The sequence below is a fragment of the Takifugu flavidus genome, chromosome 20 (assembly GCF_003711565.1).
Source record: "Takifugu flavidus isolate HTHZ2018 chromosome 20, ASM371156v2, whole genome shotgun sequence".
Lineage (NCBI taxonomy): Eukaryota > Metazoa > Chordata > Actinopteri > Tetraodontiformes > Tetraodontidae > Takifugu > Takifugu flavidus.
The window spans coordinates 9,486,704-9,502,060 of record NC_079539.1 but is presented as its reverse complement, the minus strand read 5'-3'; the positions used below and the strand labels follow the sequence as shown (position 1 = coordinate 9,502,060).

The following is a 15,357-nucleotide window of genomic DNA, read 5'->3' as shown; positions in this document are numbered from 1 at the left end:
GTTAAGAAACGAGTGTTAAAGTACCTCTTCCGCTTATTAACTTTTCCCTCTCATCTCGACATTAAACAAATTAAATCAACGACTCTAAACCAAACAGCAGAGGGAAGAGTCGTTTGACAGACATGTTCAAATCTACTCAAACACGCTATCGCCTGGTAAAATAACAGTGATCCCTTCAAATTGTGTTTATTTGGGCGCTCTTTCCAGGAGCGGAGAAATGTTTAATTAGGCACCCCTATTTCCAACCTTTGTTCACTGTCATTGGTGACACTTCCGTTCAACTTTCTGCATTATTTATCAAGGGATTTTACAGTGGAACCCACATTTTATATGAAAGCAGTATGAGGCATTCGATAAATTTAAACATTTCTAAACTCATTTTTGAACTTTTCCCTGTCTAACGGCGAAACTACAACGTGATGCGCCATTTCAAATGTAAATAAGCTATTCCCAGTAGCACGGGTCATTTTATAATGCTTTCATAACGCATTTTGGGGCTTTTTATGTCACGCGTAAAATTGCGCAAATGTTTCCAAAAGACTAATAGTCTGTAATACAAACAGAAAAGTGACATTTCAACCTATTTCAACCTAGTGCCGTCGCTCTCCTTGTCGTTTCTTTCCACACATTCAAGCAACCCACGTCATTTAATGAAAGACCTTTATTTCCACATTTATAAAATTAAGTCTCTTTTACATCAAATAACCCATTTTTCAGTCCATCTTTTTGTGACTTTTACAAAGAAATTAACTCCACGAAATGGGGAAAGAGTTCGAGGGAGGAAGAAAATGAAAAAAAAGAGGTCGGCCTAATAAAAACGATCCAGGAAATACGAGAATCACTCCACAAGTTTGATATTTGTAATATACATTTTCACCAAAGGAGAGTAATAACAAGGGTTATCACGGCTTCATATGACTAAGTTATGCACAACGTCTGTTCAAATACATCAAATCAACAGGCGGGTACACCTGAGTCCGATCGATTCATCGAAAACGTAAAAAAAAGAGCGTTGCTGAGGGGATGCGACCCCACTCTGTAGAGATATTTTTTATATATATATAAATAATCCTCTACAACTTACAAGAAGACCCCACACATCTGTTTTAACGCGGATGTCTACGCCTGAAAGCAGAAACTTCTTTGTCTTTTCTCAGATGAATCATATTTACCTGTATTATTGTCGCGCCTCTGTATTTTCTGCTGGATAATCTATCCTATTCTGTTTAACTGGATCACCGTGGTCAGATGAAACAAATTCAGAAAAAAGCTATTTTAAAACCAGTCTCTTTTGAATAAAATGCAAAATATTCTTATTTACAAGTTTATGACTCATCAGGTTGCTTACATGAGGAAAAAACAACAAAACTAATAGTTCCTTTGGGTTCCCTAACTACAATAAATTACATGGTTCATTTCTGCCTTTGCCACAACGAAAGCCCGCGTAATAATAATAATAATAATAATAATAATAATAATAATAATAATATAATAATAATAATAATAATAATAATAATAATCTAATTGGCATTGGACTTGAGCTCACCAGCTTTTTCTATTTTTGGGTAAATCACTAAAAAATACTGAATATCTGATCAAATAAATACATAGATGCTTTGCTTTACTCAGGAAAAATAAATAAATAATAAATAAAGCTCATTTCCCGAGGAAAAAAAAACGGGGGGAAAAACCTTCCAGGTTCAGCCGATTCCGCGCCAGACAAAGGCCTGGAATCATTTTTGTCGTGTTCGTCACGTCTCTGTCTGTTTCTCCTTTTACTCTGAGTTCAACTCGGCAGAGGTGTAAGACCCCAAAAAGAGGTCCGCTCACCGCTGGGAGGGCCGGGAAAGCCCGCCCGACATGGGAGGCAGAGGCGGGGGTGGTGGCGGGGGAGGATCGCTGCCCCCCTGCAGCCCGTGCAGCAGGATCCGCGGGACCAGGGGTCTCTGCAAGGCCGGCGGGGGCGCGGAGGGCCCCCTGTAGAGGTAGAGAGCCGCGCCGGGATCGAGGTTCGACACCAGGCTCTGCGGATAGAAGTAAGGGGACGGGAACATCCTCTGCAGGGCCGCGTAATTCCCAGTTTCCGCCAGCAGCTCCAGCCCCACTGCTGTCTGTCTCTTCCACTTTGTCCTGCAAGAGACCAAAAAAACATTTTTTGCCTTCAGCGGTGTGTTTACGTGTAAATACACCTGACACACAAACACATCTGTTTCCCGGGAAGATCCACGGGTTAATCAGTGTGTGTCCAAAAAACCCAGCAGCCGTTTTTACAGCCAAACATGCTGCATCCAGGTGAATAATTCATAATCAAGATAATTGAGTAGATATAGTGGTTTGTTTGAATTATTGATACGCACACATGCAATGCTGCATTATTCATACTCCAAAGTGTTGTGTGCTTTTAAATTTATTTCTGCTGTTTATCTGCGGGAGATCCTAAAGTGTGGTTCTAAATGTTAAAGTTGATGCGCGTACCGAACAGGATCGTTGGAGGCGTTTGATTATTCACAAGCAGTCCTTGCTTTCAGTGTGATTGGAATCAGATCGGAACCTGAAAATAGTCGTGTTATGTCAAGACCAGAATGCGTCCAGAATGTAGGTTTGACTGCGAAAGCTGTCAACTATGTTGTTAAATTTGATCAAATGCGCAGATTTGCTTCTAGTTAAGCCGATTTGGACAAAATTGATGAATTCTTCTTATTTTAGGGTCCATTTTGAACCACTTCTGCGCTACTAAGGTGATGATCTTTGTGCGTACCCACTGATGACCCCGTGTTTACGGTAACGACATAAGGAAAACATGGCCTCCCATGCGTCCATATGAGCCGTGAGAAAACCGATTGACATCCACTCCCCTCCACCCCACCCACTACTTTGAGCCTGCGTCCTTACCTCCGGTTCTGGTACCAGGTCTTGACCTGCGTGTCAGTGAGGTTGAGGGAAGCCGCCAGTTCCATACGGTCCTGGACGCTTAGGTACTTCTGGCGCTCGAAGCTGCGCTCTAGTTGCGCCAGTTGATGGTCTGTAAAGGCCGTCCGGGCCTTCCTGGGCTTCTTGAGCCGGACCTGCGGACTGTCTCTGCTGCTGGAGATCTCCCTGTCCCCCTCCTCTTTTACTGGCGAGCAGAAAAAGAGCACAGAATGAGATGGGAGTCCGCCATAATAACTCAGTCAACAACTATTTTTGAGTGGAAACCTCCCCTCGCGCAGGTGTAAAAAGCCTTTAAAAATTGAATGATTTAAACTTTTGAAACACATTTTAATTGCATTTTGGTTTGTACAGTTTTGTTTGGTTTTATAGCACGTTCAGTCAGAAGATTTTGTAACTCTTCATGATTACTAATTTTAAAAAGTGGATTAAAGAAAATCACGTAAAACGAAAATTCTAATATTAAATTACATACATGTGCATGTATGCAAACTACATGCTTACAAGGTTGCTCGACGTGATGGGGCATCATTTTAGATTTTAGTTTAATATAGTGTGCTTATTAAGTGGATCACGACTAATGTTTTAATGTTCTTACAGGATTTCCCATTATTCTCTCTGGCAAAATAACCACCAGCCTACCGAGCTGCGAAATCACGCTGTTGGCAACACTGCCTATAGGCTATATGCACTTTTTTGATTTCGTCTTAAATCGTTATGAAAAGCTCTTCCGATATCCACATTTCCGATGTGATTTCCGCGCAGTCGGTCTTTGTTCTCGTTCTGCGTGGTGTCATGTCAGGGCGAGCATTGATATACGCTCCTTATAGTCAAATCTCTGGGAAAAAGAGAATGGGGGGGTGGGGGAAGGAGGGAGAAGCGAGTGAGGGGAGAGATCTCGGTAGTTGAATAGTTGAGTCGTCTCAAGAAGCACAATAATCCGCCTAATTGAGCCACGAGGGAAGGACGAGCCTTTCAACCGCGACCGGAGAAACTTCACAGGAGCGTGGAAATGAGTGGAAATCAAGAGCCGCGCGGCCGTGCGCGCTTACAAATCTGATTAGCGGAGGGGACAAATTGCGTCAAATCCCTCAAATGTAATAGGAGGCGAATCCGCGCAAATCAAAGCCACCATACAGGCGCTCAGTGGGCCCCGCGGCTTCTTCAATCAATCATCACCGAGCAGGCTGTGACGCACGCACACGCACGGAATTTGTTCTGCAGGTTGACGGCAATAATAATAATAATAATAATAATAATAATAATAATAATAATAATAATAATAATAATAATAATAATAATAATAATAATAATAATAATAAATAATAATAATAATAAATATCTGTATTATTATTATTATTGATTTCTCCACCAACGCTTCATTAAACTGTCAACGCATGTGACATGTCTGTTGTTTCTGACATGACTGGAAACCCAGGGGCCCTTGATGGCATTCATCTCGAGAAGACGCTGTCCTCTTTTCAATTCTCTCACATCAACAGATGCTTTCTGGATGTTCTGATGATGGTGAGTTTGAAAGTGGCATATGGTTATGCTCATCTTTATAATAATAATTAATATTATTGTAAACTGTCCTAATTAAATTATGCTCCCATATTTTTGAGGGTTATCCCCCAAATTAATAGAAACAGACTATTATTATTATTATTACAAATTATAGTTATATTATTATTATTATTATTATTATATTATTATTATTATTATATGTAGTAGTAAGTGTTGTATTACCTGATAATATTTTATCGCATAGTTTTTCTTTACTCCAGTGAAATGTGAGCTATTTTTTGTTCTTTATTCATTTTTGACACATTAAATTTAAGTCTCTATGTGACCCTTCATTTATCATTATTTTTTAACTCAGTTTGATTTTATAAGGATTTGTTTCACAATTAAAACGACTTTTAATGCACCAGCAAAATCAAGGACAAACGCGGGTTTATTTCCGGCAGCTTGTGTGAAAGCAGCAGCCACATTTTCCTCCACTCACCTTTATATTCACTGTCTGACGACGAATTGCTGTGGATCTTCTCCATAAAGTCGTCGGCTATCTTCGAGGCCAGCCTGCCTGCCTCCTGGGTCGGTTGTCCATTGCTGGAATAGGGCGCGCAGGCGGCCAGGGGCTTACAGTCCGCAAGAATATCTCTAATGAGGAACGACGAGGTCACGGTCCTCTGCTGGGACCCCGCCGATATCTGTGCGTGTTGCAGGTGCGCTGGCAGGCCGATGCCGTGACCCTGTCTCTGGGCCACTTCCTCCACGCACTCTCTCCTTGGCGACGGAGGCGACGAACAGCCGCTCTCCACGTCTGATCTCGGGCTGAACTCCAGAGGCGAGCGGCACTCCCCCGTAAGACTGTCCCCTTTGGACACTGGACTTCCAGGCCGGTGAGACAGCAGCGAGTCGATGCCAAAACTGGAACCGTTGGCGGACGCATCCATTTTCTTGATCGAGGCCTCTTTAAACAACCATTTGGTATTCAGAACAAGTTTTATTTATATATGGAAGACAGGTGTAAAAGTCTCAGCTGATCCGGTTAGGAATAGACGCCCTCTCTTTGTGCGCTCATTCCAGTTCCCAAACTACTGCTTCAGTGACAGAATATCTCCAGGCTACGCTTCGTTACAGCGATCAATGAATCCGATTTGTTCTCTTGTTTGGTCCCGAAATCCTCCTGGAAGAACCGCTGAAGGCTCTTTTTGGAGCGTCACCATCGAATCTTCCGGCTTCTTTTTGTAGCAGCTCCTTCTGGGTTGTTTCTGGAAGTCGACCGGAAGATCTCACTCGCGGACCACGGCAGGACACAGAAGTAAAGATTATTTTGGGATGTGTGAGAGCAGCACGCCGGTGTTGTCGGTGAGGCGTTTCAGCACCATGGACAGGTTCTGGCGCGTCAGAGGACAGCGCGATGGGACGACGTTACCTGGCCAAATGGACGACGACTGGGAACTATTAGCATTCTTCTAAACCGGAAAAAACAGCAAATACTAGAGTGGAGCCCGGGACAGCAGAGTGAAACGTCTGGGAGCTGCTGCGGAAAGAGGAAGAAGCGGAGGACGCGAGATGATGATGCGCGCCGCAGAGGCGGAAAAACGATGAGGTAAACTGGGTTAAATAGTCACGAGTAAAAGGATGGGATGCGGCGGGGAGGGAGGGAATCCCAAAAAAATTGAACTTGAAGAAAAGTCAGGAGCTAGGTTTTAAGAGCGCCTCGTCCACGTGAGTCCCCTGTGACAAGCCTCCATTGGTTGAGAGGAGCTGGAAGTGGACCTCCCTACACGCCCACTGACGCTGCCTCCCACCCTCTCCTCTCCTCTCCTCTCCTCTCCTCGCCGCCCGCTCCTCTCTGGCTCATCCTTACTTTGATAAAAGAGACACTGAATTCATCAGGAGACTAGGTTCCAACTGTTTACAGGCAATTTTCACACTGTTTGCTTTCATTACATCATTGATGAGCCTCATAATGGGGTTATTATGTGGAGCAGCTCCGTGTTTTTGCTCATTGGCTTCCCACCTTCGCAGCTCCCTTCTCGTTTTTAAAGCGCGAGGCTCCCCCCACTAACTCGACTATTATTATTACTACGACTATTATTATTATTATTACTATTATTATTATTATTATTGTTGTTGTTGTTGTTATTGTTATTATTATTATTATCAAAGTCGTGGTTTTTCACTATCAAAATTGTGATTTAATTCTTTTTAAGGGAATTTTTAATTTTAAGGGAAATTCACGACCGGCAATTTTTTTTTTTAAATTGTTTTGTTGTTGCTGTTTGTGAAATGGATTAAATAAATGATTCTAGTTTCTTTGTTTTTTTTTATGCACGTCTCGTCGTCGGAGTTGGACTATAACAACTGTCTGATGGTCGCCCGTAATTGTAACTTCAATTTGGACCAAACAGCGTGACAAGAAACTTCCAGCCGCGTCATTGTGCGCACGTTTCGCCTGATAACATGCGTGAAATGCCATTGTGTGCACTTTTAGGTCCACTCTGCACACAAGTTTGCCCTCTCATAATCTAAGTAACCTCTTTTCATAATCATCGTTATCGACCCCCCATTAACACATACACACACTCAATCTTCCTCCACCCCATGTGACCACCAGATTGGAGGCGCACGTCGGTCTCAGACACCGGCAGGTTAGTGAATCCTCTCCCGGCTCCCATGGGGTTCCATCACGGCTGCAAGCTGTCACATGTGAGGCGGGGACGACACAGATATAAGGCACCACACACCCACCCTGACTTGGCTGTTTCTTTCTCCTCTGCTGGTGCATGAAAAGGAGCTGTGGTTTGAAGCCTCCTCTCACTGTGTTGTTTTGTCTCGGGGTCTTTATCCGAGATCTTGGTCACTGACTCCATTAGTGTTGTAGTAAATAAATCATAAGGTGATTAAACCAACTTTGTGGCGTTGTGTCTGTGAAAAGGATAGAGAAGTCGAATGCATTTTATTTCTGTATTAAAGCATAGGATTTAAACGTATTATTGATCAAACTAGTGTAAGTATTTCCTTTATTTTTTTTATTTATTTTGGCAGGACCTCTTAAGAAACGTAAGGTTTAGAATCTAAAACAAACTAAATCATTTTATTGAACAGAAAAAAAACGTACAAAATAAAGATTTTTTTATATAATACTGCATCTACAACATGTGGACGTAATATATGACTTATTTTTGTCTCTGGGTCTTGTTCACTTTAAAACGGTAGAAAGATCAACTCGATGAAAAAACCCACGTCTTTGTGACGTCATGTGTCCAAAAAAAGAAAGTTAGATTTTGCCCAAATTAAAACGGCGGATAATTTAAGGCTTTAAAACAGTTTCAGGTTTGTTCAATATGATAATCTACATTAATAAAATAGCTCTCCCAGTCAATAATACAGATAGACGAAATAAAGTGTCAATAAACTGTCCAATTTAATGCAATAAAAGCAAACAAACACTAAGCACTAAAAAAAATTAGACAAAAAGGCAGTGCAGCCAAATGCAATAATATCCTCCTACAGCATCAATGTGTGTGCGTGCGCGTGCGTGTGCAGTGTATGGTAATGATTTGGCTCGCACTGCTGATTTTGGATGTGTCTCTCTGGTCAAGTCTCACTTTATACTGTTGTTTGAGGGCCAGTGCAACTGCTATGATACACCACCCCTACCCCACCTCGCACGCGCGCGCGCGCACGCACACATGCTTTAACAGGAGCATTATCGATCCGCATTGACGCATTAGAGGAGCGTTTCAAGGAAATTGTCATAGTGAATCCGTCTCCACTTCTCCCACATCTGCTTTTTCCCAGACAGATGAATAATAGTTTCTTATTGATCCCCAGTAAAATTCTCACATGTCCTCATTCACCTTTCAAAGGGGACTAAACAGACACCTCTGAGCCATTTCAGCTCTCTTTCTGCACTGACAGCTGAACAGTTTAATTCAGCCGCACATACTCGCGAAACATATTTAAGTCTAATCAGGCTATTAGTTTTTGAAGCATTGCTAATTACTAAACTGGCACAAAATTCAGTTTGATTGTAATAGTGCCTGACTGCGTTGTTAATCTATCTCTGGACATGTGCTTTGCTTTGTTTTTATTTTTTTATCTGCATGATTTGGAATGCAGCCCATAAGATTTAGCTCTAATAACGTCTGCTGGGCCTCGTCAGCTTGCTGGGATTTTGTTTTGGGGTGGGATCAAAACGGTTTTTTTTTGTTTTTTTCTTATTCATTTGAGCAGGTGTGTTAAACGGATACCTCGATCTGTTTTGTAAAAAAAAAAATGTGTGTCGCCTTTGAATAAACTTTGGCACCTCTTTCGTTTTGGAACGTCGAGTAGCGCTTGTCTTTCCAAGAGAATATTTGTATTTAAAAAAAAGAAAAAAGATGACTCCTCTCAACAAACAAACAGATATATACTTTTCAAGGGGGGAGGAAAAGGCAGGAAGATGTTTGCCGCGGAGCTGGCGCTTCACCCTGGACCAGTCAGGGATGCAAATGATGCACCTTTACGCCATCAGGTACCGGAGTTGACAGAAAATAATGAGAACCCGCTGAATCTTTTATAAGGTTAACACTCACATTTCCCAGTCAGCTGTCACACAAGAAAGAATTTAGCACATGCATGCGGGCGAAATAAACCTTCATCGTCTCATTAATGCTGACAGGGCCCTGGACCGGCAGCTCCGAGCGCCAGCGCCGCCACCACCTTCGTTTTGTGTGGGTAATTTGCAGCGGAGGCAGACCGCCTTCTCCTGCAGGAGGGAGGAGAGTGAAAGGCAAGAGAAGAAGGCGGCGGAGGATCGTGGAGCGGGCTTGCGGAGGAAAAGAGGGAGGGAAGGTGGGCTCGGGTGGGGGCGGGGGTGGAAAGATGGCTAGCACACCAGGAGTCTGATTCTCCCCTAATTGGAAGCATTGGGCATTGTCAACGGAGAGTTTTCAGCTGCTCGCTGACAGGTAGAGCCGTCAGAATGATAGCCCACTTGTCAGCGCAAAAGACCAATAAAAACAAACCACTTTTGATTTAATTGGAGGCCTAACCATGGTGTGTGTGTGTGTGTGTGTGTGTGTGGTAGGACACATGTGTGGTGCCTGCAGGGCCAGGGCCACTGGGAGGTAGAAGGATGAGTAGGGTGGGGGGGGGCATTTGTGTCTGCGCCTGAAGAAAATCATCACTGGAGCCATCAATGTGCTCGCCCTGCCTTCATCCTCATGCCACTCTCGCTCACTTTTCCTCCTCTTCCTCCTCTCCTTCTCCTTCCAGGGGTCCAATGCGGTCGCCGGTCGCCGGTGGTGAGAGGATTTCAGAGGAGACATGTTTTGATTCTGTCTCCAGAGGCCAAAGGGGGGAAACAGAGACAGTCTCTCCTTTTTCTTTTATCCGGCCTTTTTCTCCATAAACTTTCCTGTCTGTTAAGGTTGTGGGAAATTTAGTACCAAAGGTTTGGGTCCAGAATTCCTTTCATGGTTCTGGGTGCAGTTTGGAAATCCTTGAAATCCTCTCAACATCTCAACATCTTGAACACCAACAAAGTTACTTTTTCCAGCCAGTGTTTGTCATCAACTTAAACCCCTTAAATCAAATCCTTAAAACATGTGGTGCTCCTGGCTTTTTTGATTATTTCTATATAAATAGTAATTCCTTTGTGGCCTTCTGTCTTTTACTGCTTATGGGATATTAAAACAAAGCAACCAGACCCATTCAGAGAAGAGAACATTATATGTGTGTGTGTGAGTGTGTGTGTGTGTGTGTTATATGATTTTACCTTCCCTTCAGTCATCGACAACATAAATCCTCACTTTTGCAAATGTCTAGAGTTTATCTCATGAAACAACTTTTGTCAATTTGACCTTGGATAAAGAAATAGGAAGGATGTTATATGAAGTGATGTAGGCTAATATATATATCACAGCACATAAAACAGCATAAAACAGTCTTTGGTGCCGGAAGCCTCCCAACTGATTTTTCCAGTTTAAAGAAAATCGACAGTCTCTCTTGATTTCTCACACAGACCAAATTTCCAAAGCCAACTCCCAAAAACGGGATTCCTCAAGAATGAAGTTATTGATGACAAAGCTGGAGTTCAATAATTCTGTGCCTACAAATGTTTGGCCATTAATAATGCCTTAAACCTGAGGATAAATAATCTGCACTGCAATGCGCTGATGGTGCATTTAAGTACTCTTTTTGGCATCAGTTTCAAACATAAACACCATAATTATCTTTTAATTATAATAAGCATGCACCGCTTGGGGTTCTTATTCCTGATTAATCTGTGAATATTGCGTAATGGCCCGTTGTCACATGCGTGTGAATATGCACCTACCTGGCTGGCGAGCACACTTTTATAGCCAGCGTTTTATTATTTTTGACAGAGTTCAACGAACACATCTGGTCAGAGGATAAGAGGGGACGGTGGGATGGTGCCAAGAGGCAGAGAGGTGAGTGAGGAGCCAATGGAGAGGGGTGTGAGCAGGCGGAGGACGAGGACCTGCGGCCATTCATCACAACTGTCCCTCATGAGGGAAGGTAGCTCCTTCAAACTACTGCCAACAATACTTTCCCTGACCTTTCCCCAACTGGACCTTAATGGAGACGATTATTAGAACCACTGGGAAATTAAATTAGTTGAATTATTTCACCTCATTCTAATTGTCTGTTGTGTCCACTGAAGTACTGGGACAAGACTGGAGTTTGGAAATGTTCATCATTGCTTGTTCTGTATTACTGGGGACATTGAGATTGTGAAGTTCAGCTCAAAAAACAATTTTAAACTTTTAGTACAAACTCTATAGTATCTACCCCATATTGCAGCCCCTGTTTTAGAAAATGTTTTAGGGACAACATTTGAGGGGATAACACCCCATGAAATTGTTATTTATTGTTAATTAAAAGTGAAATAGGCTGAAATTGCTGTCAATAAGGCAGTCAAACATTTAGTGGGAATGTGTTCTATCATTGTAAGTTAATACTATTCTAAGCCTCATTTAATAAACATGAGAAATAAAACCTAATAATGGTTCATTCCAAAAGCAAGATCTGCATTAGGATGTCAAAGTCACATGTTGTTATGGTTCAATGTTAACCTGTCACGTAGACCCCTTGAGCGATGGTGTGTTTGTGGGCTCATTGCACCGGAGAGGGGGCTGCAGCTGCCACAGGGAGACACACTCAAGCTGGTGGATGGTGTGGAGACATCCCCCTTCAGCTCCTCTACCTCCAGACAGGGGCCCAGGCCATGGGTTCAATCCACCTACACTCCACTCTCCCCACTGCCTGGGGAGACCACAATGATCCAGGACCTTCACCTTCTGTGTGTGTGTAGTTTGTGCAGTTTGTCTGTTTAATTTCCTCTCACACACACACAAACACAATGTGGCGAGGGGGCACCAACCTTTCTGTTTTGAACTACCTCCCACTTAATTTGGCCAATACGCAGGTAATATGTGGGGTCGCAACATCTCAATTATCACGCCTCCTGTCGGCGGCTCAATCCCCAGCTTGCCACCACCTTCCCCTCCAACATGCTTGCACCCCCCTCTGCCATCCTCACCCATCCTGCCGTGACTTTTATTGCTTCATTAGTATGCTCCACGTGACGTGGCGCCCGCTCAGAGAGCCTTCAAACCATAACGCCTTTTGGCAGATGAGTACTTGATGAGGGAATGATGGGGGACTTCCTCACCGGCCTGCTTCTTTGGACTTTATGCTTTTCCATGTCAAACACACATTAGGATGAAAAAAGTAAATAGTAAACCGGCGCACCAAGCTGATAGGACAATTTAAAAAAATTGAATAATCTACTTATGGATATAAATGCCATAATCTCTTATTTACTATTGCAATATTCAATTATTTTGCACTGGTATTGACTTTGTAAAAATCCATTTGAAGTTATGCTATGATGTAGTCCAATCTAGTCCATTGTTGCTGAGCCAGGCTCGGCGTGTCAGTTTCCCTGAATGTGACACAATCAGTACGAAGAAATGCATTTTAAATTACACGTGAAATTAACACAGCATCAGCAAAATTAGATCGGTACATCTGGAAATTTACAACAACAAAAACTATCCATATTCACATTTTTAAGACGCAAAAAGCTGCACATGTGAATGTGATGTTGCTTAGCTGACATTTCCTATTTATTTATTTATTTATCTATCTATTTGTTTGTTTGTTTGTTTGTCTGGGCGTGCTCATGTTTTCTCATTTCAAGTGCACTGGTAAATGCCAAAACATCTCCACACCCAGATGTGTCTGCTGCGGCGTGACATTTTCACTTACTTCATCGATGCTTTGCTCACGACCTTGAAACACGAACAACTGGCAAAACATTTCTCACTGTACTAAACGATCTCGCATGTTTGGCATTCCTCGAGCAACGAGATGGTTAGACAGCTTCGGTGGAAGGATTTGGGTGGGGCCAAAGACTTCAGAGGTGCTCGGTACTTTTGCAGATCTGCGGCCCCTGGAAATATTAGTCAGGCAGAAATCAGGGACATTTTGTTGGAAACTCTTTTGGCCGGTGGCTATGAGGTGGTGTGCTGTTAGTGGGATGCACACCAGAGGTTGCTGACCCTCACTTAGGAGCGCTATACAGGTCAATTCAAAGGATTTTCACCACCCTCTGGTGACAGTCCCCCTTTTTAAGATCAAAACTCATATCGATCTGTTTTCATTTGTATTTGACACCTACAATAATGCCAATAATGATGTAATTTTGGCAGGTCAATTTGTTTCATGGGTAGGCAGATGTAAATGGGAATGGAAATAAAATGATCACGACAAGAGCATTGTTCTGAGGACCGATGGCTTTGGCTTTCTTCATCGTGATGGTACATTGTCCACATTTGTTTACGTCAATGGCTGATGCTCTTAAAAATATCAAGGTTGTGCCGTCACCTGACGTGGATCGGTCAACTCATCTGATTCTTTTTCCTCTACCTGTCTTGCAGCAATGTCCCATTTGTGAGTAAGATACCTGTTGAGAAGCATGCACGGACGGTATATCTGCTGTCACAACAAACCATACAGTGAAGCAGGTAAGTCCAAGGTGTGTGTGTGTGTGTGTGTGTGTGTGTATGTGTGTTCAGTGTGGAAAATAAGACCCCAGAAAATGCTCATTAGAGTTGACCTTGGCACTTGGAGCTGCCGTTTGATGGATCGGGTACAGGGCCAAACAAGCCCCTGGGGAGCCATGATCTTATCTCTTATTGTACACACACACCTCCCCTCCCCGCTGACCCTACACCCCCTCAACACACACACACACATGCTCACTTACACTCCTCTGCTCTACACGCATCACAGGCAGAATAAATCTGTTTCTGACACGACAGGAAAAGAGAAGAAGATGGGAGTAGGAGGAAGAGGGAGGCCTGGGGGAGTAAAGGAGAGAGCAGTGCTTGAAGAAGAGATGGGGGGGCACAGGACAAGAGGTGAAAAACACACAGAGGGATGAGGAAAAAACAATAGCTCGCTGAGATGTCATTACCCATATAAGTGTAATATGTACATATATTTATGAAAAGGGGGAAACAGGAAATACAGGAGGAATGTGTGTCTTTATTTTGCTTAGGGTAAATTATAAAAAGGCTGGAAAATGCAACTTGAATGATTAGGGCCACAGAGACTAGCAAATAGTAGTGTTCAAACCTATTGTTGGTATAAATGGTAATTATATGTTTTCCTAAAATCTGTGTAAATAACCCTGCTAATTTTTCAAGTTGAAGTTTAATCAATGTATAAAAAAAATCTAAATGTGTTCTCCTTAATCCAGCAGCTGTGTGTAGAATCTGAATTAAAGGCAAAATAGAAGGCGTGACACACATATGCAAAACACATACACACGCGCGCGCACCCCCCACTCCCCCGCCCCAGCACACACACAGCTTCTAACCAGGGGACACACCAAACGCACAAAGAGACATGAGGCAACATCCACCTCCAGGATGGCAAAGTTTCTACCCCACCACCCAGCATCTTCATATCCACAGGGGTGGCATCACAGGCTTGTGGGCTCTTTGTGTTCTCTTATTCTGCTGCTGCGCTACAGGGAGAAAGTGACACTCTGAAGTCTTAATTGAGGTTTACCGGGTGTTTTCTTCCTCCCTGTTGTTGAGTTTTAAAGTGTGGTTAAACTTTATAATCAAGCCTACAGGGTTTCAAGTGTGAGGCGAGGAAGAGAAGGGTGTGATGACATTACAAATACGGTTGTTTACTGGGCTGCTAGCAGCAGCTAGCTCGGTAGCTGCATCTGGTGAACAACAACAACAACGTTCTACTACATTCTCGCTGTCAGTCAACACCGCTCTAAACAAACGTCTTAGCAGTGCCAGAGAAAGGAATTTGAAGCGAATGCAACTATTTACCAAATCTTTGGGCATGTTTGAATGGCTCCAACTATCTTCTATTTGCTCCCCGCCACCCCCCACCCCCCACTCAGCTCCTGTCTGTCAGTCTGTCTCCGCAGAGATCTGGGAGGGACTGAAGGACTGATGTCTCAGCTCCTCCAGCATTCCACCAGGAACGCCTTTTGACAGTTGCAGTAACAGCAGGATATAGCACAAAGATGTTGCTGTAATTGCACCTGGTTGCGTCATGAAAAAGTAATAATTTGCTGTCAAGGACGTCAAGGTGTCAGCGTTCGGCAGGAGTTGATAAGTTATTGACTGCCTCCAGAGTGCTCACTCACTCGCTCGCTCTCACTCGCACTCCTTTATAAAGTTGACTCCCAGAGAAAGAGGGAGGCAACAGAGGTTGGGGAATCGGGGTGGGGGGAGTAAAAGAAAAGGAAGGGAGATGAAGAAGAAAATATGCAGCGAAAATAGGCTTAAGAGAGTCAATTTGAACTCTCTGCGCTTTAAGACATTAATTGCACTCTATTTGCCACTTCACAAACCTTGTTCATTTATAATA

General features: G+C 43.1%; 1 protein-coding gene across 1 annotated transcript; it reads right to left on the bottom strand.

Moving 5' to 3' along the window:
* Window positions 1–646: 646 nt before the first annotated feature.
* barhl1b (BarH-like homeobox 1b) lies at window positions 647–6,157 on the bottom strand. The gene is made up of 3 exons (XM_057019355.1): window positions 4,937–6,157; window positions 2,893–3,115; window positions 647–2,130 (listed from the first exon to the last, which is right to left on the bottom strand). Exons 1-3 carry the CDS (start codon window positions 5,385–5,387, stop codon window positions 1,827–1,829), a joined length of 978 nt encoding a protein of 325 aa, XP_056875335.1. The 5' UTR covers window positions 5,388–6,157; the 3' UTR covers window positions 647–1,826.
* Between the last annotated feature and the right edge of the window lie 9,200 nt (window positions 6,158–15,357).